Here is a 24,036-nt window from a genome sequence, read left to right as displayed (position 1 = left end):
GTGAGAGCAAAGGTGAGGTCTAGGAATAATTGTGCGTAACACAAAGTTCTGCACTCCCTTTTTTTCAATTCCCCTTCTTTTAGTCCTTTGGAGGAATGAACACAGACATGCAAGGTAGTGGGTAGCCACACCACACAGATCATTAGTATTTTTCTCACTGCTTTTCTCTAGACTCTCTATTAAAATACTCTCGGCGTTATTTATCAAATAATCAACGAAATCTATGGACTAAATGAAATAACAGCGTACTCTCCACTGATCATCCAGTCCTTGGCCTTCTTCTCCACCTCTTCTTTAACACCGGATTTAAGTCCCACAACTACATCCGCTTTACAGGTCCTAAACGAGACTAAGCTGGGGATATCTTTACCACTCAATGGCCCAATGGCTTCTGTGAAGGGTGTTGTTGTGGGCCATTGACAATCGTAAACCAGTTTACGATAGTTTAGATCGCCCTTAAAGATCCACAAATCTGATTTCTTCATATCCTGGAATAAATCTCGAGCGGAAGGTAGACTGGGAAGATGATAGAACGCGAAGCACGATGTCCAGAAATCATGAGTCCCCACCTTCCAGACACCCTGCTGGAGATAGTTTTGCCATCTTTTACCCAGATCCTTGAGTGCTTTTTGCTCATTCACATCAGATGGATTAAAGAACGAGGTTGATGTGGCTGAGGTGTCCGTGGCATTATTGTCTTTGTCCTCATCCTCGCCTGCTTTGTAAAGTTGGTCAATAGTCCATTGAAAGTCAAATGGGATTACGTCCGAGACAAACCAAGGGATATTTTTAGCGTGGAAATCAACAGTGGATGCAAATCCTGCACGGACCAAATAATCCGCAAACACAAGATCAACAAACAGTTCGAAGCCTATGGGCGAATAGAAACATACAAGTTAATAGAATGCATTTTGAAGGGAAACATAACGGTGAAATGCAATGTTTTCATAGAAAAAAAAAAAAAAGACTTTTTTTGTTTAACTCACCTGCATTGTCCAGAATAATATCGACGCGCCCATTGCGCATGGCCTTAACCTTCTGCCACAATAATTCAGTGTCGTTCTGCAAGATTTTTTCAGCATGCTTCTCTAGCTCAGTGGGTTCTTGGTCTTCTCTATGCTCCCTCTGCGACTGATCAGCATTGACTGTTGAAGAGTCTTCTGAGGTAGATAATGAACTGTCATTGTTGGTATTACTACTGTTACCACTATTCTTTGCTTGGTGCCTATTTCCCATCAACCTGCGCTGTAATTCCTCCACCTTTTCTAGATCTGGGTTATCAAGCAATGACAAATCTGTAGCATTGCCCCAAAGACAGATTTGAGTCAATTCAAGGAAAGCTTCTCTTGTGCCCTTAGATTCCGGCCCTTTACTGACCAAAACGTCCAGCGCAGACAGATGATCATTTTCATTCGTAGGGGACATCAACTGGACTGCGATCGCGACCACGGCCTTTTGAGATGACTTGAAGACAGTCTGCTTCTGCTCAAAAAACGGATCATATTGACGCCAATGCTGTGTCAATGCAAAAGCCTCTTTGACACGACGATAAAGATAGCATTCTGAAAAGAGCCACGAAGCTTTGTACCAAGATGAATTTGGGTAGTATTTTGCTAAAGTTTGATTCCATTCCTCAACATCTGGAAGTGTATCAGTGAACGGTCTAGAAAAAAAAAAAAGATCGATCAATGAGAAACATGACGGAAATAAATTCTTTTTTTTTAAAAAAAAAAAAAAAAAAAAAAAAAAAAAAAAAAGTAGTTAGTTATTCATCATTACCGAAAGGGCTTATCGCGCTGTAACTCGTATCTCAATCCTCCAATGGTCTCAATTATTTTTTTAGCTTCTTGCTCCTTTTCTGCCTTGAGTGGGTCGGTATCTGACAGTGCATTATATGCCCTATAGACATCATCTACAATCTTAGAAACAATGACTGGCAAACGTCTCTGGAGGGTAGTATATCCAAATGAGCCACAATTGCTCCCTGAAAGAGGTGCCTTGGGTGGGTGTGAAGGATCGAAAGAAAGCGTTGTCATTTGTTTTTTTCTATTGGATGTTAAAAAAAAAAAAAAAAAAAAAAAAAAGCTTTTGAGTACTTGTGCATTGAGGAAGTAAATGTGAGAATTGCATGAGGAATGATGAGAGTATGCATAGTAAAGCAGACAGCGATGTGTTGCTTACCAGTTGATTCAAGTTGGATCTGCGGATGAAGAAAGAAAAAAAAAAGCAGAAACTGTTATAATGTTTACACATTTTTGTGTTTGATGGATCTTATCAGACAATGATCGAATTGTATAGATATACTTTGCAACTTTGTCTATTTTAAGTTTGGCCCAAGATCCATTCTGAGTCTACATGTCCATATTCGTATTTATTCTTTTTTTTTTTTTCATACCATTATTATTATTTACTCATTTCTCTTTTTAATTTTTGTATGTATATGTGTCCAGCACTCACTTGTTGCCAGCAATCTCCTCAAATTCCTGGAGAACTTCTGCATACCGCTCCTCTAGAGCAGGATCTGGGAACGTTGATATTGCCTCCTTGATCAACGTAACAGCCTGTTTAGATTGCTCCGCTGCTGCCTTGTCTCCGACCGCAATATTCACAAGATTCAAATGGCATTCAGCACCCTATTTGTAGACAATGTTATGGTACTCGAATATGAATACAAAAAATAATAATCATCATGCTAGAGCTAATATAGTAGAACACCCAAAAATGCATAGGAGAAAGCCCTCACCAATGTCAAAAGATCGCTTGTTAGCGATTCAGACTTGCGTGCTAGCTCAATGCCCTTTTTGATAGCCTCCACAGCTTGTAATGACATTTGACCGCGCTCTGTACTATACACAGGAAGACTATATTCATCCTCAGGCTCCTCCTCATCTTGATCCGGATCTTCATCGTCCTCTTCCTCATCATCTGCCTGGTCTGCCCACCATCCAACAATTGAGTGCATACATGTTGCAATGCCTTGCCATGCTTCCAGGTTATTAGGGGTATCTAAAGAAGGTATATGTCATCCGAGGTTAGCCCTGTAAACAAAGGACAATATACCTCTATACCTCCCTTTTTTTAATTCCTTTACCTTGTGTCACTTTCTCGTAGGTTTCCAATGCCCAGGTATTCCACTGTTTCCTGCGATCATATTCCTCAAAGCGATCTGCATGCAAGGCTACATTCGCAGCTGCAGAGACCATCTCATGCTCCTTAACATTGACCTTTTCAATTGACTTGTCTGCATCTAGTCGGACTACATGCTTCTCTTCGCGTTCAGGGATCAATTTAAATCCGGTGTCCAACAAGTTAGTTGCTTGTAATAGTGTTGCGTGGATTTGATCTCCTAGCTTCTTAAACTGCTTTTTGGATGATGCTGCTTCTTGTTCTTCGTACAGAGCGTCAGCCTGGGTTTTTTTTTAAATATATATATATATACATATAAAAAAATTAGAAATAAATGAAGGGTTATCAAAATATAAAATGCCATCTAAACAGCTTTTTTTTTTTTTTTTTTTTCGTTACCTTTTGAAGGTTCAATTTACCAGCAACAAGGTAGTATTTCCACAACCATGCTTGGTCCTTCTCCTTATTCAACAGATCAGCTGCATGACTAATATGTTCCAATGCCAACTCCACAAATCCATTTCTCTCCTCATCCTCTGCTCCGATCAACGAAAACTCATGCAAAGCAGACGCATATATATAATTGAATTCACTACTAGCATAAACCTCCTCACCACAGTTACGTAGCATCCTGTCACATTCGTGAATCGTCCCCCGTAAATACTCTTGCGTTCCTGATTCTGCAAACTGTTTCTGAGCTGCTTCATACGTTTGGCGAAGCTCTGCCAATTCATCCCCAGCTTCGCCTTCCTTGAGTGCAATACTAGCAGTATGTTCCTCTTCATCCCCTTTCCCCTGTTCTTCTTCTCCTTCTGCCGCATGATGCCGTGATAACTCTGAGGTAGATAGCGCCTCAGACATAACTTGGTCTTGGTCACTATCCTGATCCTTCCTAGTCTTGGATTTGCCTGCTGCATCCTTGGAACTGCTCGCAAGCGGGTTGAAGCGACTAGCGCTCTTCCCAGTCGCGCCCGTAGCTGCTGCAACACCGGAGGAACGTCCCAATCCACGAGGCTTCTTGTCCTTGGCCATGAAGATGAAAGAGTAACTGAATGAGATGTTCAGAGTGAATAAAAAATAATAATAATTCTTTTGATCCAGCAGTGGCTTGCATAAATTTTTCTATTGCCATGGTGCCCGTGCACAAGAAAAAAATGTAATTTGTTCTTTATTGAGAACTTTGATTAACTGATATTAAAAAGCAACAAATATCTCTCTGTTTATTGAACTGGGAGCACGGGAAGCTCTTCCGTACGAAGCGAGCTTGTTGAACCTGTGTTTCGACGGTTCAATTCAGCTGGTTGAGTTGGTTGGGTTTGCTGTTGAATAGGCTGGGTTGCGGTTGGAGGGAGGTTCGCAGGAGCCATGGTTGCCCCATTATTAGTTGGCGCATTAATTGGCTCTTGAGCGGACTGGCCAGGCTGCATAGTAGCAGGAGCGGTATGCGGAGGAGCTACATTTGCTTCGTTATTAGCAGCAATCGCAGGCTCATGTGTAGGAGGCATGACACTACTGTTGATACCAGCGCCGGCAAGAGGAGCATTGGTGGTAGCAGCAGTATCACCCTGAGGAGCAGTCGGAGGCAAGGATTGTTGCTGGTGCACGGGCTGCTGCTGATGCACGGGCTGCTGTTGCGTGGTCGGTTGCTGTTGTTGTGTGGATGCAGCTGGGTTTACAGTGGAACCTCGCGTTACCGATCCGCTGCGAGAAAGGTTTCCTTCTAGGCGACCATCGCCTGCATGAGTGAACGTGGTTGAGTGTGCGCGCTTGGAGATTTCACTCCACCACTCGAGCATCTCTTCTCGAGAGTTAGCACGAATGCTAAGGAAACAAAAAGGATTTAATAAGTATTACTTTACTGTTGCTTCTCTATACACATGGTTTGATTAAGAGAGATTACGACGGCTGCGACTTAATATGTCACAAAAAAAAGAGAAACTTACGTGAATGACTGGGCGTCTCTATGAAGAAGGCCTGTTCCCTTTCCATCAATTGTGAACACGTGTTGTCTTTGTTCCGGATCACTGTGTGGACCCAGAACAGCAGTCGGGATATAAATGGACTTCTCGGGATTATATGTATGGAGAAGGTCCGCCGAAGGGAAGACATGCAACCAGCCAGCCTGTGTAAGTACAAAGTATCCGTCTTTCCAGTTCTTGAGAACTGAAGACATTCGACTCATATAAGCTGCTTTGATTGGAACCAAACATTGGCTATCTTTGCATGGATATTCCAGCTCTTCTGGATTTGCATCCACTAGCTCCAAAGGGAAGAGCTCGTGGCCATGCAGCTCAAAGAAGTGCTTCCATTCACTGTCCTCTTGTAGCGCATTCAATGCGCTCGCTGTAGGCGCCCAGGATTGAGAGAAGTTAGCACCGACGTTGTTTCCAGCCTGAAACTGGGCAAAAGCGTTTAGGGTCTGTTTGACCTCATTGATAAGCTGTTTCTCAAACATCATAATCCGTTCTTGACACTGTCGAAATGCTCGAGCAAACAAGTTCTCCTCATGGACTTGTTTTGTGAGCTGGTGGCGCAATGCTAGGAAAGATTTTGCATAAAGTGTTTAGTTTTTTAAGTTCTATTAATGCAATATAGTCTTCATATTTTCACATCCATCGGATTAAACTTACCAAGGTTAATGACATATGGATCAGAATGCACCTTCTCCGTTTCAGGCAGAGGCCCTCCACCTTTCTCCAGCAACCCAATAGCCTTAGCAAGAGCAGTAATCTTCTCTTGCGTAATTTCTCTTTCCTTAAAAACTTTGGTCTCATGCAGATTCGCATCAGACTTGAGTAACCTTATCTGGTTCTTGACATCTTGTTTCAATCGTCGAAAATTCTTCACAATTGTCTCCTCTACAAAGCTCGCCGCATTAGCATGTTGGTCACCCCTCAGTTTGGCGGAGTCTCGAATGCCTACAAAGACATCCTGTAAGCCTCCCCTTCCCAGAAACTGATTGCCGTCTTTAAAAGGTACTGTGACTACAGTAGAAGCTTTGTGCATAGCTTTAGACCCTGCACTTTCAACTGTTGCAATCTCCATAAAGTATTGCTGTAGGCTCTTGATAATTAAATGATAGGCCTCAAGACGGTTCAGTAGAATATTGGCAGGGTTGAGACCATTCTCTTGGTTATTGGCACCTTCTGTGCCTGAGAGCCCACCTTGTGTACTGTTGTTAGGTGAAATGGTACCTTCGCGTGGCTGCGGTGTGGAATTGCGAAGGGGATCAACAGTGGCAGACTTATCATGTCTACCTGCCGAAGGAGCCGATATAGTTGGCTTCGAGTCTGTTGGCTCTGCAGCAGGTATGATAGGGCTGTTGGGAGAAGTAGTATAAGGCGTTGAAGGACCTGTCGGCTCGCTTACATGGTTGTGCTCATCTCCGATAACTGGTGCCCCAGTACCGCTGGTATCAATAGCAGGTTGGGGAAGGGCTGAAGTAGGCTTGGGTTCGTTGGTAGCGCGGGTGTCGATTGCGATATGCTTCGAATTGGGAGCAGCCTCAGGTGCAGGAGCGGTGGGCTCTGGCGCGACTGCACTAGCAGCAGGTGGATGTTGCGCTGATTTACGGCCGAAGCGCGAAAGAGCCCTGCCAAGAGCTGACTTTGGTTTCTGTTCCATGGTTCAATGAGTAGAATGTAAAAAGTAAAATGAATAATGTGTTGGAATGAGTGAACTATTCGAGTGTGAGGAGGATAGGCTTTTTATACGAGTTTTACATCGAAGCCCCTAGTCTATAAATTTATAGTGCGTCTTCCGTCATGTTGAGTGTTGACCATTTCATAATGAAACAATTCTGGCTGGATACCGGATCATGTCTCTCTATGATTGAGTTCATTCACCTTGCACCGTCCGAGGCAAAATGGAAATAGCCAGTAGTAAGTTAATATAATACTCGGCTGGATACCCTCGGTTCTTTGACTTTGAGATTGAATAATCAGTATGTTTCCATTTGTGCTCACACAATAGTTGCAATGACAGCATAGCTTGTGATATTTTGTGTACACAAGACGACGTTATTGACGTCGTTTTAACGCATTGTAACGCAAGAGGATGTTACAAGTTGACTTACAACTGTGCATTTCCATATCATGCATCCCATGCGTCTATTGCTTATTTCAGACTGGCCCCATGCGTTGTCTGTACTCTGATTAGTGTTTCAGGGTTGGAGCGTATGGTCACGTGCCGATCTGCTGACAAGAGACTCCCACATGTTGCAGCCTACTCACACTTCCATCTTTGAACTCATTAACAACTTATGTCACGGTTAGCAGGACTTACAAAGAACATACAGAAGAAAAATGGGGCCCCATCAGCTCCTGATGCCTCAACTACAACCATAGACTCGGATGCACCCCCTTCATTGTCCGCATTGGCATCGGGAGTCAAACCTAGACAAAATCTTACTAGTCTTGCAGCAGGGGCAGCGACTGGAGGTAGTAATGGAAGAGGTTTGTCAAGTCTAGGAGCACGCAAGGGGCTCATCGGTAGCAACAATCACGGGTCGTCTCTTCAAGAACTTGCAAAGGGATCTAATAATGTTGGAGCAGGATTGGCGCGACCTGCAGGAGGATTGACTCGTCTAGTTGGAGCTTCGTCCTCGGCAAATAGCAGTAAGAATAACAGTAGTTTTGGTCAAACAGGACTAGGACCAAGGCTTGGAGGCACCTCAGAGCGACCATCGCTGGCAGCACTAGCCCACTCTCGAGACGCAACGGGCCCTGTAGCATCCGAAGCCCGATCAGATACAAATATATCCAATGACTCGCCATCTACCTCATCGTCAACTTCAAGAGCTTCATCCTCGCTCGCAGAATTGTCTGTAGCGAGTCAAAACGCTGCGCCGCCTCGGAAGTCACTGGCATCACTTGCTAGCCCGAATACATCGTCTACGAACAAACTTACTCAATCGGGATTACCATCGTCATCTATCTCCACATCTGGAACGACGTATGGTACTGGCCTGACCGGGTCATCACTAGGACTGACTGCCCGGGCAGGAGCCACTCTAAGCGACGGAGAGCCTAGAGGGGACCAGAAGAGCGCATTTTCGTCGAAACTAACCGCTTCGCATTCAATGGAATCATCTTCTCCTTCACTGTCTAGCTTAGCTTCATCATCACTACAGCCTCGAAAGCCACTACCATCAGTATCCAACCCTTCGAAGCCGCTATCGGAGAAGTCACAGGCCTCTAAAAACATAGCATCATATACCCAGGAGACCTCTGAAAACGAGATTGCGGTTGACATGAACTCACAATCAGAAGGCAACGCTGTTGAACAGGCAGCTGCTCGAACGAATTTGGCTGATGATATTTTAACAACATCTGAACAAGGAGAGGATTCAACGCCTGCTGTAATAGGATTTTCGTCTATGATTGCTCCACCATCTCATTTTGCGCTATCAATTTTCGAAAAACTGGAGCCGACTCCGTCTCCTATTGCGCTTTCTACAGCTTCTCTTCTCCAAGCCACGAATCCAGAGCTCCTTTTACGCAGGATCAAATTAAGTTCAGAAGCAGGAAAAGACACCGGAACAGTAACACCCGCAAGGGTTTTCCAGTTTGATACACCCAGTCCGGATGATATAGTGTTCAAAGCACAATCTCAAGGACATCGTCCTTCAGTAATGTCGGGCCGTTAATGCATATTCATAAAGTAAAATCAAAATAGAAATGAATAAAAAACAAAAACAAAAATGGATCAAATTTGATGAGTGGTATGGTTGTGTAAGAGAAATTTTTAGCTGTACATTTCTCTATTCTTAGTCGATGTCAATATCAAATCCATTGCTATAGGTCGTATATGAAGGCGGCAATGGAGGCATCTCGCCACGATCTTGTACTCTAGGTAGAAATGATACTTGTGGACGGTACTCATACATACGATCAAGCACGCGATACCATATCCACTTGGGCAGATTATTCATAACCTTCCGGATGAAATTAGAGATCCAGGACTAAAGACAGGGATGTAAATTTAAATGAAGGTCACGTTAGTGAAGTTATCAATTATTATTAAGTAGGACCAAAGGCTAGCACAATACAGCTAGATGGAAGCTATCGTTGTCAAGCCAATTACCTGCTCATTCAAGGTTGACATCTGGTAACTAGTTTCGTACGACTGCTGCGCCATACAATACCGATCCTCGCGATAGATCTCGAATACCTGTTGGATATCCTGCAGTGATGGCGATTCTGGTAGTTGATAAAGGAGGTCTGAAAGAATAGCTGCATCCTGGATTGCAGCAACTGCACCTAAACCGGCTGAAGGGTGCATTTTATGGCATGCTATAATTTAATGAAACAAATGATTGTCAGTTTTTTGCATTCCAAAAATTAAAATAGATAAATAAGAATAAGAATAAGAATAAGAAAAATCCAATTCTAAGCAAATCCATACCATCGCCAAGCAATACCACACGCCCATATGACCACGTCTCAAAGAGCTTTTCTTCCAACATGACTTTGGAAATTTTGTCTCTGTCTGTATTCTGGATCAGATCCGACATTTTGAGTCCGGGTCCGCAGGGGATTGGAAAGTCCTTGACTTGTTCACACATAATATCAACCTGTAATGGCCCCCATTCTGAGCTGGCCTCATCGGATTTTGAACAAGTAGAGGAAGCGGATGGAGCAGGTGATGCACTGCGAGGGGAAGGCGATGAAAGTGAAGGTACTGATGAAGCAGGCGAGACTGCAGAAAAGGACTCTCCAAGATGCTCAGTCACCATCCAGCAAATTGAGTCGTCAGGCATGCTGAATACACTCCACTACAGTATTAAAAAGGGATCGGGAATCAAATATTTTTACCATGTCAGCTCCAGGGATCGACAGTAAGCAAATAAGAACCAAAATATAGAGAAAGGGATTTCTTATCTACTTACAGAATACGGCTTATGGTCTCCGATAATACTGCCGACTTTACAGTCTGGTCCTCTGACGTACTTGAATTTACTCAAATCTAGTCCCGGGCGTGTCTGGCCTACAAGACAGGTGGAAGTGAAAGATAGTAGCTCCTTATCACAAGCTGGCAATGGTGAAGGAAGTGAGGATGAAGGCGGGATGTTGACCTGTCCAGACACCGATGCTATATAATCATTCTCTATCTGTTGATATAATAAACGTCGTGTAATACTGTAAGCACCATCAGCCCCGACAAGGATATCGCCTGAAAACTGTGATCCATCCGCGCATTGAATGACAATGGGGTGTTGCTGCTGCTTGTATCCAGTCGATTCCACACTTGGGCCTCCAGCTGTAGCTGACCGATGTTGATGCTGCTGTGTAAATGATATGACCTTTTTGCCCATGAACAGCTTTTCAGAAGGAACATGTGAAAGTAGGATCTGGTATAGTGTGGGTCGTGCAATGACTCTGGTCAAAGACCCATATCTAATTTGTTATTTTCAAATATGTAACAATTTTTTTTATCAGTCATTACAACTTTAAAATAAAATAACAGTACACAGCAAATGATGCTCCTTGTGTTTGCTTGCATTGGTTGCCTTGTCCTCGTTGATCTACTTGCCTCTTTTGGGTTGAAGTGTGGTCCAGGTCCATAATGGGAATTAACTTCTCACTCCAGACCATACCTCGAGTCACAGGGCGAGAGCTTTGCTCAATCTCTTCCAATAAGCCCACCTGTTCAAACAGTGGCAGTACGCCCGGTCCAAGTGCGATCGCCGATCCTAGCAATCGGACATTGGAAGAGCGTTCAAGGACTGTGTATGGAATATGAGCATGTTGAAGCAAAATCGCGAGAGTGAGGCCGCCAATGCCGCCGCCAACGATTAGGATATGTGGTTTATTGGAGGATTCGTGATATTGATTTTGTTGAGAAGACAAGTTTGGAGAAGTGTAAGAAGGCATTTCTTATGACTTGGCTCAATCAGAGTAAGGTATATGGCACAATAGAATGGTTCGTACAATAAGAGAAAAGAAAAGAAACTGGAGAGACAGGAGAGGAGAAAGAAGCAATGGAAAGATGGATATGTGAGAAATTTCAAATTGGCGTATTAAAGGATTTTGATTTGATTGATTCAATGCGCAACAGAAATTTTTATTTATGACGGGAATGCCAAAAGAAGCAAAAAAAAAAAAAAAAATATCTGCCCCGCTACACGACCCGAGAAGAAACGAGGGTGGAAAGGGAGGAATATTACGGGTTCAATTTAGACAGGCAGCTTTTTCTTTTTTGCATTTGGGCGAAGACATCATGTCAGGGGAATTGCGTTTCTTCTATCTCTCTTTAATTGGTTGATTTCGCGAATGATAACAGAATGCATTGATTGGGATGCAGACTCACGCACTAGAGAATACAGATGTACATGCTGACATTTGCTCTCGGAAACCCACAAAAGACATGTACAGCCTTCCAGTCAGTTAAAAAAGAAAAAAAGCGAGCCCATTAGACATGTGCCACCATTTACAATTTACATGCACACGAATATTAAACTGTTCATTTATGTCTGACAGGTCACTCAATGATGCGTGTTGTTCACTAGGCTACACAGTCTCATCAAAACATGCAAGGAAGATGTAGGATGAAACTGTTTACCTCGGCTCTCCTCTCTCTTCTACACTTGTCCCGTTCCAGATTCATTTCACAAAAAGATCTCCAAGCTCTTTTTTTTTAATGAATAATGAAATATGGACTTGACCAACACATGTACTCCCTTTATCTTTCTTTTTTTTTTGTTTTAGTGAAAGAACTATATTTTACCATTATGTTAGGGTGTAAGGATTAGCCAACACCCGAAACAAACATAATCCAACTCCATGATTTGTCCCCATCACAAAGACTATTATATATTTTCAAAACACATCTTAGTTTGCTTTTCGTCACATCACACTCACGGTCCATTGGTAGTATCAATTGCAACCTCTTTGATCATTAACATCGTTGCAACCCAATGTTAAACACTAGTACCAACGTCCTCGATGAAAGGATTGCCAGTAGGTTCCGAAAAGTTTACTCTTGTGCTCTTCCAATAGAGCAAATTGATCGCTCCTCACAGATTCTTGGCTAACCATCCACAGGAGGCATCTCGCCGATAGAACAGTCGAAACCGACCATCCTGCTGACTTACTTAATAGCAAATACTAATCATTAATGTTCAAGAAAAGGCGACAGGAAACATGTAATAAACAAATCAGAAACACGAACTTTTTTTTTTTTTTTTTTTTTTTTTTTGATAACAAGGACCCACGAGGTCATGTAGGATTTATTTAGATGTTAGCTCTATAAATGGGTTGCCCCAAATCAGAAACACGAACTGTACTGTCCGGATTGCAAAAAACAGAATTAAAGGAACAAGTGCACAGACCACAATGACGTTTTTTTCTTTTGTAACTTGTCAACAATATCAACTATTCAAGGTACTCCGAACTTCCTGTATGAACAACAGATTAATCCTATCTATAACTTCTTCTTTTACAGTGTGCCAAGGCGGCAATAATGCTGAAGAAAATCCTGCAATAAGTCAATCGTTTTTTTCTTGGTTTTGATAACAAGGATCTATGAGGTCATATAAAATATATTAAAATGTTAGCTCTATAAACAATTCACCGAACCCATTCCTAAGTCGTAAGCAAAGCGGTGTCCAATAATCTATAGCATTGAGTGGTCTTCCTTGGCCGTCAAAGGCAGTTACAGCTTGGCTGTAAGGCCATACTAAGTCACGTATCGAAGCACGTGAACTCGAGCTTTGTCACAAAAAACTCTAGTACTATTGACATTCTAGACTCCTAAATCTCAACAATGGAGAGATGGCCGAGTTGGTCTAAGGCGCCGCGTTAAGGCCGCGGTCTATTCGTAGGCGTGGGTTCGAATCCCACTCTCTTCACTATGTTTTGCTCTTTTATATTGGACTCCTTATTAACTTTAAGGATACGAAAGTATTAAATGATGAAGTTATTTGCATGACGGTATTTTTTTTTTCATTTTTTAAAACCAGTCGTGAGAAATAGCAATTATTGGATAAATTTAAACTCATTGTCCATATCATAGCGATAGCCTAGGTGAGTGATCTCTGCTTCTCAAGGCTCCGGCGCAATAACATACAGTCATCATAAAATGGCATAATTTTACTATTTCTATGGTTATAATAGTTTATACAAGTAATCGCTCCATGGATCCATTATAGATTCCTTTAAAATTATTTTAAATCGAAGGTATATAACAGGTTCCATTTGTCGCTCACTCTGATAGGAGCCATTCATGCTTAAAGTAAACTTCGTCACAATTTTAGGTGCAGTCTCGCTTAGCACTGAACGGACTGTTACATCTAGCGTCCTCTTCTGTAGATTGGATATAGTAGCATGTAGTAAGCACTTGGTTCTTGAGGGAAGAACAACGGTTCACAATGTGCCGTCCATTGAGACCTTCACTGAGGACAATTCTGTGTTGATGAGAAGCACAGGAGTTCCTGTTGAGCTTGTTGATATCCAATAAAAAAAAAAAAAAAAAAAAAAAGGCTCGCCGCTGTAGGCTCAATGTAGCTTTTTAATTATAACATCCAGCTACAATTCAGTGACAGTAACGGTTAGAGACGCACCAACGTATTTATGCGATCCTAATGCTTCCTGTCTATTGATGTTCTTATTTAAAAATAGTCCACTCCACTAATTCAAGGCGGATTTTTTACTTGAAAGACTGAGATAAGATAATAACTCCTTGTGCAAATAAAAAAAAAAAAAATATTCGCACAGGGCCGTGCAAATATCTTTTTTCCGATATTGAATACTGCCAAGAAAAACACGTTTTTGGTCGCGATCCAATATGTAGTAAAAAAAAAAAAAAAAAAAATTCAGCAGATCTGCCATCAACTCAATCCTCGTATCCCTTGAAGTACATGTACAGTCACCTGAAACAAAGATTGGACAAAAAAATAAAATATTGAAATAGTTACGTAGGGAAGCGTTTCCTTCAATCTCTTTCCTTCCTGTTTTTCACATACAAACAGCTTGAGTAAACCACCATGGCGAGACACTTAGACATTGAGAATAAAGGTATCATCGTTGGAATGCACCTCGTGGGCATGAAGGCTGCGGAAATCGCATTGCAACGCGGTGTACCCCGAACCTCTGTTATTAATATTATCAGGGTGTACCAAGAAGGAGGCACCACTGCTTGCACTCCGATCCCAGGACGGCCCAAAGTACTAAGTGAACGGGACCTCAGGAGCATCGTTCGCCATACTAAGCAGAATAGAAGGTGTACTCTTAATGATATCACTAACCAATTGCCGAACAAAGTTTGCGAGAGGACAGTTGCGAAGGCATTGCATTCACTGGGTATTTTCAGCCGGATTGCAGTAAAAAAACCATTCTTAAAAGAAGGACATATAAAAAGGAGGCTGCAGTTTGTCAAAAAATATATGAGTTGGTCCATGGAAGACTGGAATCGGGTAGTTTGGACTGACGAATCATCATTTGAAGTTGGTGAGCATTTTCGTCAAATAAGAGTTTGGCGTAAAGTAGAGGAAAAGTACGATCATGATTGCCTCGCACCCACTTTCAAAAGTGGTAGAACAACTCTGATGGTCTGGGGGGCGTTCACAGCAACCAGCAAGTCTCGGTTGGTTGTATTTGAAAGAGGTCGTAAAGATGCACGGTGTTTCGTGGAAGATGTATATCAAGGCGAGCTAGCCAGATTTATGGCTGAGGTAGAGGATGGCATACTTATGGAGGATAATGCTCCAGTTCATACTTGTAAGATTGCAAAAGAATGGCGCGAAAAAAACAGCATCCCGAGGATTCCAGACTGGCCTTCATGCTCCCCAGATTTGAACCCTATTGAACATGTATGGTCACTTCTTGCGGATGCACTCGATAGGCGCGCTAAAGGGCCAAGAGATCTTCCCACTCTCACACGGGCTCTTATCGAAGAGTGGAATAATTTACCGCAAGAGAGGCTGGCCAGCCTTGTCGCTACCATGCCCGAAAGGCTGGAAGAAGTGAATGGGGTCGATGGTAGGAACACTCACTATTGAACCTACATGGCACTTTTGCTACTCTAACAATGCCGTCTTCAAAACCCCAATAAATAACAGTATTGACCTCTTTAGTGAGCATGTAAAATTTCATGTGTATTGATGAAGTCTTTATGTATGTTGCATATGAGCTGTTTGTCCAGGTTGTTCAAAAAAAAATCAAGAAAATCCATTTTGTCAAACTTTATTTCAGGTGACTGTACAGTACATGTACTCTCCTCTCTCAACATTTCTGAAACCTTCATAATCATAATTTATACAGTATACAAGGTTCGAAATTTAGATAGCGAGGGGCATGAGAATTTCCGCCTCCTCTATCGATTGAAATACCTAAAATATGTACCCATGCAACGCACGAATGTCTAATAAATATATGCATGTGGGCTTGGTTTGCGTACTTGACAGAGATCAAGTACATCCTTGGTGCCTTCTTAACTGCGGTTGGTAGCTGATCGAGAATGATGAAAATTAAACATGGTTTATTTCATGACCCAAAATCGGAGATATGGAGAGAGAGAGCACCATTGATAAGTAAACATGTGTGGAATAGCAGTTGTTGAGGACACGATTTTATTTATACAATCAGACAAAAATGTCTTCTTTTAATATACTCAAGAAACTTCTTTAAAGTATTTCTCGTTTACTTGGCCGCCATAGCAGCAACAGCGGCAAATGGGTCCTTGTAGAAGCCAATTGTATTCTCAACCAAGGTCTTATAATCCTCGCTTGCACGATATTTGGCCAGCTTGGGGTGATTGTTGACAGTCTCCATGACTTTCCAGAGTGCAGGGGCCGCCTTGACAATCTCCATCAATTCAGGGCCCTCAGGCTGATGAGAGAGATGGTTAAAGAAGGCAGTGGTCCTGATATCAGCGAGAGTCAGCTAATAGAACCAGGAATAAATACAAAAAAAAAAGAAAAGAAAAGAAAAAAAGAATGCCAATTATTATATTAGTTCACTATGTTACATCTAAAATGTTTCATGCAAGCTCACAAGTATAAAAAAAAAAAAAAAAAAGAATGACCATTACCTCGTTGCCGACATAGTGTCCATTGCTACCATTGTCAATCAAGTGGCGCTCATGGGCCTTAACCCAGTATTTGAATGAACGCTCCTTAAATGTTTCAAGGGAAGCCTTCTTTGCTTCGGATTGGTTCCAGGTAACTTGGGAAACAAAGGTAATCATTACAGATGAGGTTGAGGTATAGAAGGCTCCGATCAATGCCTCCTCATATTGATTCGAGCCTAGCATGCCAAATTGCTTGGCCAAGTAGAAATCAATTGCAGCTGACTCGGAGATGACCACTTCCTAGAACCAAAAAAGAAAAAAAGAAAAAAAAAGTCAGAAGAAAAGTAGATGGTTTTCATAATATTACAAGTTTTTTTTTTTTTTTTTTTTTTTTTTTTTTTTAATTCTTCATTTTACCTTTCCGTTCTTGTTAATATAAAGAAGAGGCATGCATCCAAAAGGAGTCTGATCCTTCTCCGTAGCCCAGTTCTAATGGATCATGAACGATAGTTTAAAAAATGAGAGTCGTTTCATTAGATACTATTGTCGTTGGGATGTACCATTGCTAGTTGTAAAGTAATGTCCTGCGACAACAATAAAAAACAGCAACAATAAGATTGATAAAATACCTCTGGGAAAAGGTTTTCCCACTTGGCGCCTCCGGCTGCGAGGATATCACGGCTAGTCTGACCCAAGCCCTCAATGGGGAAGTACTTGAGGCAGTACGAATCAGCTGAGGTCATGATCTCTGACAACTCCGAGCTAGGAGTTTCACGGTCGAAGTGAGCACAGTTGGAGAGAACCATGTTGAGATGAGTAAATTGATAGAGAGAAAGGGATTGGATGGTTATGATTTGAGGAAGGATTGGGGTTCTAAATGAGGGGAAACGGTCGCATTTTATACCCGACAATTTGGGAACATCCGCCACCAATTCCCCGTCTTTGGAAATGTTTGCTGACGTTGTCGTCAAATGGCGTTCTTGGAAAGCAGCAAGTGCGCAGTTGTTGGTGAGTTTCTTATTTTTATTTGTGGTGATACAAAAATGCAGAAATGCGGCGTTTTATAGTTTTGCATTCCATTTCCCCATTCGTCATCTGTCGACATTTCTAGAACTTTTGCTACCGAAAAAAAATCGTAGCAGTAATTGCAAAGAAACGCGTCAAACAAACACACGATCCAGCCCACTCAATTGCAACACAATTTATTAAGTGACCTTAGCACACTATGCCTTTGAATGGGGGTTATTGGGTACCATCAAATATATTTATTTTGCTCTTTTTTACTCTGTCTGCAACAGCATGTCCTCAAGTAGCCGTAATACTCGGATCTGCGCAGCAATCTTGACAGGATCAGTCGTACACACCATCATAGGAACTTTGGACTTGGCTAGCGATTCTTGCACGCGCTTGATCTCCTTGTCCAATGTCCGGATCACATTCTTGTCAAATTGCTTCAGCTCTTCACTATGGTTCATCTTCGTTTGCTGTAATTCATGTTTGATATTTATACCCATTATCTCGCTATTTTTTTTTTTTTTTTTTTTTTTTTTTAAAAAAAAAAGAAAAAAAAAGCAGTAAGCAAGAGAGAGTAAAACGTAAAAAAGGAAAAAAAAAAAAAAAAAGTTCACTCTTCCGGCAAATAAGATTTTCATTTACTTTGCTTGTAGCCTAACTAGCTCTTTTTTATGCTTTTCTAATAAAGCTTGTCGATCCTTATGCAATGACCGTTCAATATTCAGCTGCTTTTCTTTTAATCGCTTAATCTCGTCTAAAAGCAGGCCTCCTTGTTGGGTATCTGCCTCAGCGACGCTGGCTAAAGCTTTCAGGAGCTGTGGCGTGATCTTTCCAGTACTGAAGTCTTCTAAAGTCACAGGTGCAGCAGCTGCAGAAGTGGATTCAAGTGGTTGGGACGATTGTGATGGCTGTGGCTGTAGGTTTAGTGGTGATATTGTATGTGGTACTGGTGATGCTGATGATGGAGATGATGTATTAGAAGACGTGGATTGTGATTGCTGAAGTTCCTTCAGCAAGGAGTCAATAGCAGTATGCGGATCTGTTGAGGGATTTCCGGTGGATGTAGAAGGTTGGTAATGATACGATTGAGGATTAGAGTAGGGATGAGAGGAGGAGGAAGACAATGGCAGGTGAGAGGAGTGAGGAGAAGGGTGCGAATGGATTGCTTGTGCTGAGTTATGGCCAAACTGTTGTTGCCCCAAATACTCTTGACGCGCCTCTTGGATCGCAGCTTCCGAGAGGAAGCCAGGAAGCGTAGTTAAATTGGCCAAGATTAAGGCTGCCCCTGCACCCATTAAAGAAGTATTAGAGTTAGGCTGTACTGTTGTGACAGCCGCAGCGGGGCTTGGCTGGTACTGTGTATATTGTGAATGCGTTGTTTGCTGTGTATAAGTAGCATGCGATGGCTGTGCTTGAGATGCAGATGTCTGGGATTGTGATGTAATATAAGTTGGGTTCATGGGTGTGTAGAACTGAGACATAAATGATGAAGTGCCTGAGTCCTTGAGCGTACTACTAGAGCTACTAGGAGTATCTTTCTCATTCCCTCCTTGTGCTTTTGATGGTGGTCGATCACTCATGGATGAAATTTTCGCACACGCAATGGTAACGGAGGGAGATGCTCAAAGGATCTACATCACAATGAATGGCCTTGGTTGGTTGCGCCACTAATTCTTGACATTGTCACATGATCTCATTATATACATTGCATAGTTTATTCAAAAACAATAGCTATAACAAAAAAAAAAAAAAAAAAAAAAAAAAATAGCCGGCATGTTATCCGAGCAATATTTGCTGTGATGTACAGTCGTCCCTCAGTAATTCGCGAATTACTGAGGGAACTGGTCTGTTTTTATTCACTTCAATTCAATTTCAATTATATTGATGGGCTCCTTTATTCTTTTTTTTTCTTTTTTTTGAAATTTCCAAAAAAATAAAAAAATAAAAAAAAAAGACTTTTCTCACACTCACCTATTATCATGGCGACCGCTATTCCCAATATACCCATAGCTCAACATATGGCCGCTTCTTCGTCCCCTATTGGGCTTTCGAGTCAATTGTCTCCTCTGCCTCTGCAGTCAAGCCAGCTATCTCCTATAGACTCAAGTCTATCCAATTTGCAATCAAGTCAACCAAGGAGAAGAGGAAGACCTTCAAAGAATGTAACAACTGCCTTCAGCCCAAGTGTTCTTCATTCTATGAGTTTGTCAGCTTCCTCCCCTCAGTCCCAGCAGAGTGTGGCACAAGTACCCAGTAGTCAATGGGACTGGGTCCGTATTGAGCGATTAAGTCAAGCTACTCCAGTTCGACCATCAAAGTCTGCGTGTGAGTCTGCGTGTGAAAAAGAAAATTCAGCTCCAAATTCAGCTGAAGCAGGAAAACTAAACCAGAAATCTGCCAAGCCTATAAGAAATAAGCGTGGACAAGTCGCGAAAGGCAGCTCCAAAGGCAACACATATAACTCCATCACACTATGACAAAATAAAATTTATCAATGAAGTGATAAAAGCCAAGGATATTGACCCCAAAACCCCAGTATCTTCTATTGCTCGACGACTTGGCATCAACATTTTCACTGCCAGTGGGATTTGGAATAAAAGAGATTCTTTATTGAGTATGAAAGATGGAAAGTCTGAGGAAGCTGCTAAGGCTATTACTCGAACTAGCTCAAGGACCATGGAGGCCGTTGAAGAAGCGCTGCTAAAGTGGTTTGAAGAACAAAGGAGACTCAAGATCATTGTAACAGAGGCTCGACTAAGAGGAATAGGAGCTATACTGTGGAGCATCATGAAGGACTATTATAAGGAGACTGAGATACCCGAATCGTTTGCCTTTTCGAAAGGATGGGATTCAAGACACGATCAGGAATTTCATCAAAGATTGGACATGGAGAAAGTGGAGGTGTCGATATGGAATCTTGTAAGGCTCGGATGGAGGAGATAAAGAAGTCGCTCTCTACATTCCACCCAGAGGACATCTATAACTGCGACGAGACTGGCCTTTATCTTAGAGCATTGTCAGCAAGAACCCTAGCAGCAGGCGCTGTACAGGGAACAAAAATTATTCGTGCAGCTCGTGTGTCAATCCTTATTTGCAGCAACTCCACAGGAACTGACAAACGCAAGCTATTTGTGCTATCAAAACATAAGCCCAAAGGTTTAAAAGAAGACACTCAACGCAAAATCGATTCAAATACACACTGTTCCGGCTACATGACCAAACCTCTGTTTGATGGATGGCTTCAGGACTTGGATGAGGATATGCAAAGGCAGGGACGCAAAATTGCACTACTCATAGACAGTGTACCAGGACATTGTGGAGGAGAGGAAGCTGGCCTTAGTAATATTACATTAGTACGACTTCCTCCAGGCACAACATCTATCACTCAACCTATGGATGCAGGTGTTATTCGTTCATTCAAGGTTCACTACAGCCAAGAGATGCTTGAGACAGTAGCTCGAGTTCGCGAGAATCTCCAATCATCAACAGCTACAGCTAACTATGCCTCTCTCTGGGAATGCTTGGTGAGGGCATGGAATACTGTTACCCCTGCTTGTATTCGCCATTGCTTTGCCAATGTTCCGACGCTGCCTGACGATGTGAATAGGCAACTTAGGGCTCTCGGGATGGATACCGTTGACAATAGATTAAAGGAACTTCAAGATGATTTGATCAAAAAATACGAAAAATTGACAGATGTCATCAATTACCAAAAAGACTTCACAATCCTCAATTATCTCACAATGTGCCATGCCGAAGGTCCTACACAATCTATTACTAATTGTGCAATGATGACGATCGCCAATCCCAAATTCAGTACTATATTTCGTCAATACCAGGATAGCGATTTTATTGACGAGGAGGAGGTTGAAGATGCCGAAGATCTTGATGCAGACTTTAGTCCAGCACTAAGGCAAGAATATTCGCCTTCAATGGTTTGCACTGTCCTGCGTAACCGTACAATCCAGAAGGTTCCCCATGATGGGTACTCCTCGCCAGAGACTAGCCCATGCAAAAAAAAGGATCCTACAGTTGTCCTCGGTCTATCGCGCGACTTTTTTGAGCTTACCAAAGATATCCTAACAAGGCCACAGGGTAAAGAAGAGAGAGAAGAACTCGATAAATTGTATGACCACATTGAGGCTTTCATGGATAGACGTGCAATACGAAATGAAGAGACCGAACACAGAAGAAACCCAAGTTTATTGAGCAGACTGAGGGCCTGTCTTGATGGAGATTCAAGCAGTAAAGAATAATCATATTTTATAATAAATATATTTATTTATTTATTTTTTTTTTGTGTGTTTTGTATGCAGAATAGTGAAAAATACAAAGGGTGGCTGTTTAAAAAAAAATGAAAAATTCAAAAAAAGAAAAAAAAAAAGAATAAAGGAGCGCCCACCAATATAATTGAAATTGAATTGAAGTGAATAAAAACAGACCAGTTCCCTCAGTAATTCGCGAATTACTGAGGGACGACTGTAGACTGATTTTGTTCAAGCTTGGGGACAAGCCTACTTACGAACTATATTCTATAGATCTGTTGCGTTATGCTCAGGTTCTTCCACGCGCCCATCATTTTATCATTATTGTGTCCTGACAACTAAGCAGTTGCTTCCTTTCGTTCTTTTCCCAGTCTCTTCCAAGTGAGCCGATGTAAAGCAATGAAACGATGGCTCAGGTAACGAAGATGTAGAGATACCACTGATTGAAGTAAATGGGAGCAAACCATTGGTTTGGTATCTGATCAAATAATAGAAGTGCTCCTTTGCTATCTGCACACGCCGTCTTGCTGCATTGGCAAGTGTTATGTATCACGGCAAACAATGCTGCTACGCCAGTAAAGTTAGGGGATAGTTATTTGCTTTGCGCGTAAGCATATTTTTGTTGGTGTTGGTTTCCGTCAATCACCGTCAGCTGTGTTGTGTACACGCGCCAAGCCATTGAACAAGCAATTGAAGTGTGTCTTTGTTTTCTGTACATTCCCTAACAATGAGAGACATGGAATATCCTACAGCACTGGTATAGATTATACCTTGGCGTTTTTTATTACTTTGGAGGACGAAAGGGGAAGTATGCTGGGGCCGGAAATCCTCGCCATTTATTTATAGGCTATATCGTGGCGGGAATCGTCAACTGAGATGCAGGAATGGAAAATCAAGGAGCAAAGCCAGTGCTTTTTTAATGCAAAGAAGCATTTATTTGAGTTGGTGTAACAGCACAATATTTTTCTTATTTTTGTTTTAAAGTTCCTCAAACAACTAAGTCGACAGAACGCAAAACATGCTACATGTAGCTTGGTAGAGCACATGCCACAAGGCACATGTACTGGCAAAAACACCGGATGCTTACCCGTTCCGGGTAGTAGATAAATATTATTATTTCGTTTGGTTCTTATACTTTGTTTGGCCGATAATCATAAAAAAGCGAAAACAAAAAAAAAAATTGATTGCTATATACAAAAATATTTGTTATCGACTATATGACACGAAAAAGAAAAGACTGTTCTCCCATTTCCGCTTGCCCTTACTCTCTCATTAGAACCATAATCCGTCTGCTGCAATACAATCCTCATTATCAATATGGAGATTGCCTGCGGCTTTCCTGACCAAAACAAGGGCACGATCCCGTTGCTAGATGTGGATCTGCCGAGCCTCTCAGCTCGAATATATATCGCGTCTATGTGCTCGGAGCCTTCTTCGCATTTATTCGTTATGCCTATTCACTTTATACCTTGGATGCCGCACAACTTATTCTCGAAAACCAAAATTAAACGCTTAGAAGTCCTCAAAACCTGATCCTCTACTTGGGCGGCCTATCCCCATCAAAATGACTAAAACTCTAGTTTTTCGTAAGGACGTTCGTGCGAAAACCTTGAGCGTCGTCAAAGAAGGCATTAAAAGCCTGAAGGGACGCGTCGAAAGCGATCTCTGGGTGTAAAAGCAGCATTCCAGGGCCGTTGAGAAGAATCTGAGGAAATTCTTCTATTGGCGTCTGGAGGGCGAAGGGACTTTGCAAATTATATGGTAAATAGAAATTGGAGCATAAAACCCTACCCGATTGAGACTGACGTGGAGAAAGCACTCGACTATGGGCTCAGTGACATTGCCGTATCAAGGGACAATGATATGCTAGTATACGAAACCATAGAGGCCATCTGAAGACATACCTTAAGAAGGCGATCCCCTGTCTATGACATTCAAGGCGTGCTTACGGCTTTAGGAATTAACAGTGTTCAACTCAGACTACTTAGTATTGTGTCGAAGAATGATTACAGCATTACCATTTCACCGTTGGGGCCTGAAAAGGATTTTGGAGTCACCAAGTGTTTAGATGGAGGAGATATTTTTCTATTTTTCCTCTTAGAGCTATTAATCAGATGCTAACTTTATTTTAGATTCTGGCAACTTGACACAATGGTGCAGTTATAAATGTCTGATAGTAATGGCCAATTAAAAAATGTACAGGGCAAATAGCTTTCAAGTTCTATTGCTTCTATTTGTTTATCAAATCTAGACACCCATTCCCTTACGCAAGGCCTCGAAGAAATTAGGAGGGGCTTGGTAAGGGACCTGCTTCATCTTCTGGGAGCCTGACTAGCCACTCATTACCCATGAAAGCCTTCAGCATGAATACGTCTTCATCCGCACTAGGTATAAAGTCAACAAGGAGAAGAAGCAAAAACTAAGAAATGCCAGAAAAGGCATATATATATATATATTTGATGGCTTGAGCATTCAGTAACCTTCATCCGACTATGATACATAGCGAGCTGACACGAGGCACGCACCACGACGTTATAGCGAACCAGAATATCTGCCACTTTGTTAGCGACTATTTGAGCCATCAAGGGAGGCCTCAGTGGCTCTAGCCTGTTGACGAGAAGGG

At 42.0% G+C, this 24,036-nt stretch overlaps 8 protein-coding genes and 1 non-coding gene across 9 annotated transcripts; 3 read left to right on the top strand and 6 right to left on the bottom strand.

Moving 5' to 3' along the window:
- Nucleotides 1-153: 153 nt before the first annotated feature.
- On the bottom strand, nucleotides 154-2,280 carry BCR41DRAFT_342347 (hypothetical protein). The gene is made up of 4 exons (XM_022022283.1): nucleotides 2,182-2,280; nucleotides 1,780-2,046; nucleotides 987-1,663; nucleotides 154-871 (listed from the first exon to the last, which is right to left on the bottom strand). The coding sequence occupies exons 2-4, from the start codon at nucleotides 2,034-2,036 to the stop codon at nucleotides 222-224; spliced, it is 1,584 nt and encodes a 527-aa protein (XP_021876251.1). The 5' UTR covers nucleotides 2,037-2,046; nucleotides 2,182-2,280; the 3' UTR covers nucleotides 154-221.
- Nucleotides 2,281-2,397: 117 nt separating this feature from the next.
- On the bottom strand, nucleotides 2,398-4,184 carry BCR41DRAFT_363211 (hypothetical protein). Its single transcript, XM_022025854.1, has 4 exons — nucleotides 3,526-4,184; nucleotides 3,092-3,407; nucleotides 2,744-3,006; nucleotides 2,398-2,633 (listed from the first exon to the last, which is right to left on the bottom strand). Exons 1-4 carry the CDS (start codon nucleotides 4,156-4,158, stop codon nucleotides 2,454-2,456), a joined length of 1,392 nt encoding a protein of 463 aa, XP_021876250.1. The 5' UTR covers nucleotides 4,159-4,184; the 3' UTR covers nucleotides 2,398-2,453.
- Nucleotides 4,185-4,316: 132 nt separating this feature from the next.
- Nucleotides 4,317-6,816, bottom strand: BCR41DRAFT_342344 (hypothetical protein). The gene is made up of 3 exons (XM_022022282.1): nucleotides 5,757-6,816; nucleotides 5,070-5,664; nucleotides 4,317-4,947 (listed from the first exon to the last, which is right to left on the bottom strand). Exons 1-3 carry the CDS (start codon nucleotides 6,748-6,750, stop codon nucleotides 4,347-4,349), a joined length of 2,190 nt encoding a protein of 729 aa, XP_021876249.1. The 5' UTR covers nucleotides 6,751-6,816; the 3' UTR covers nucleotides 4,317-4,346.
- Nucleotides 6,817-6,991: 175 nt separating this feature from the next.
- BCR41DRAFT_401337 (hypothetical protein) lies at nucleotides 6,992-8,773 on the top strand (the record flags this gene model as incomplete). Its single annotated transcript, XM_022029212.1, has 2 exons — nucleotides 6,992-7,007; nucleotides 7,401-8,773. The coding sequence occupies 2 exons, from the start codon at nucleotides 6,992-6,994 to the stop codon at nucleotides 8,771-8,773; spliced, it is 1,389 nt and encodes a 462-aa protein (XP_021876248.1).
- Nucleotides 8,774-8,832: 59 nt separating this feature from the next.
- Nucleotides 8,833-11,148, bottom strand: BCR41DRAFT_363205 (hypothetical protein). Its single transcript, XM_022025853.1, has 5 exons — nucleotides 10,660-11,148; nucleotides 10,016-10,523; nucleotides 9,532-9,901; nucleotides 9,211-9,419; nucleotides 8,833-9,088 (listed from the first exon to the last, which is right to left on the bottom strand). The coding sequence occupies exons 1-5, from the start codon at nucleotides 10,998-11,000 to the stop codon at nucleotides 8,894-8,896; spliced, it is 1,623 nt and encodes a 540-aa protein (XP_021876247.1). The 5' UTR covers nucleotides 11,001-11,148; the 3' UTR covers nucleotides 8,833-8,893.
- Nucleotides 11,149-12,893: 1,745 nt separating this feature from the next.
- On the top strand, nucleotides 12,894-12,976 carry BCR41DRAFT_t142. The gene has a single exon. It is a non-coding gene; the product is annotated as a tRNA-Leu (tRNA).
- A 2,655-nt stretch (nucleotides 12,977-15,631) lies between these two features.
- Nucleotides 15,632-16,999, bottom strand: BCR41DRAFT_426121 (hypothetical protein). Its single transcript, XM_022030685.1, has 4 exons — nucleotides 16,764-16,999; nucleotides 16,552-16,623; nucleotides 16,156-16,434; nucleotides 15,632-16,007 (listed from the first exon to the last, which is right to left on the bottom strand). Exons 1-4 carry the CDS (start codon nucleotides 16,938-16,940, stop codon nucleotides 15,765-15,767), a joined length of 771 nt encoding a protein of 256 aa, XP_021876246.1. The 5' UTR covers nucleotides 16,941-16,999; the 3' UTR covers nucleotides 15,632-15,764.
- A 352-nt stretch (nucleotides 17,000-17,351) lies between these two features.
- On the bottom strand, nucleotides 17,352-18,754 carry BCR41DRAFT_426120 (hypothetical protein). Its single transcript, XM_022030684.1, has 2 exons — nucleotides 17,791-18,754; nucleotides 17,352-17,655 (listed from the first exon to the last, which is right to left on the bottom strand). The coding sequence occupies exons 1-2, from the start codon at nucleotides 18,726-18,728 to the stop codon at nucleotides 17,415-17,417; spliced, it is 1,179 nt and encodes a 392-aa protein (XP_021876245.1). The 5' UTR covers nucleotides 18,729-18,754; the 3' UTR covers nucleotides 17,352-17,414.
- Nucleotides 18,755-19,127: 373 nt separating this feature from the next.
- Nucleotides 19,128-19,625, top strand: BCR41DRAFT_375104 (hypothetical protein; the record flags this gene model as incomplete). The annotated part of the gene is made up of 1 exon (XM_022026916.1): nucleotides 19,128-19,625. One exon carries the CDS (start codon nucleotides 19,128-19,130, stop codon nucleotides 19,623-19,625), a length of 498 nt encoding a protein of 165 aa, XP_021876244.1.
- Nucleotides 19,626-24,036: the final 4,411 nt, after the last annotated feature.

Source organism: Lobosporangium transversale, assembly GCF_002105155.1.
Source record: "Lobosporangium transversale strain NRRL 3116 chromosome Unknown BCR41scaffold_61, whole genome shotgun sequence".
NCBI classification, from domain to species: domain Eukaryota; kingdom Fungi; phylum Mortierellomycota; class Mortierellomycetes; order Mortierellales; family Mortierellaceae; genus Lobosporangium; species Lobosporangium transversale.
This window is presented reverse-complemented; position numbering and strand designations above follow the sequence as displayed.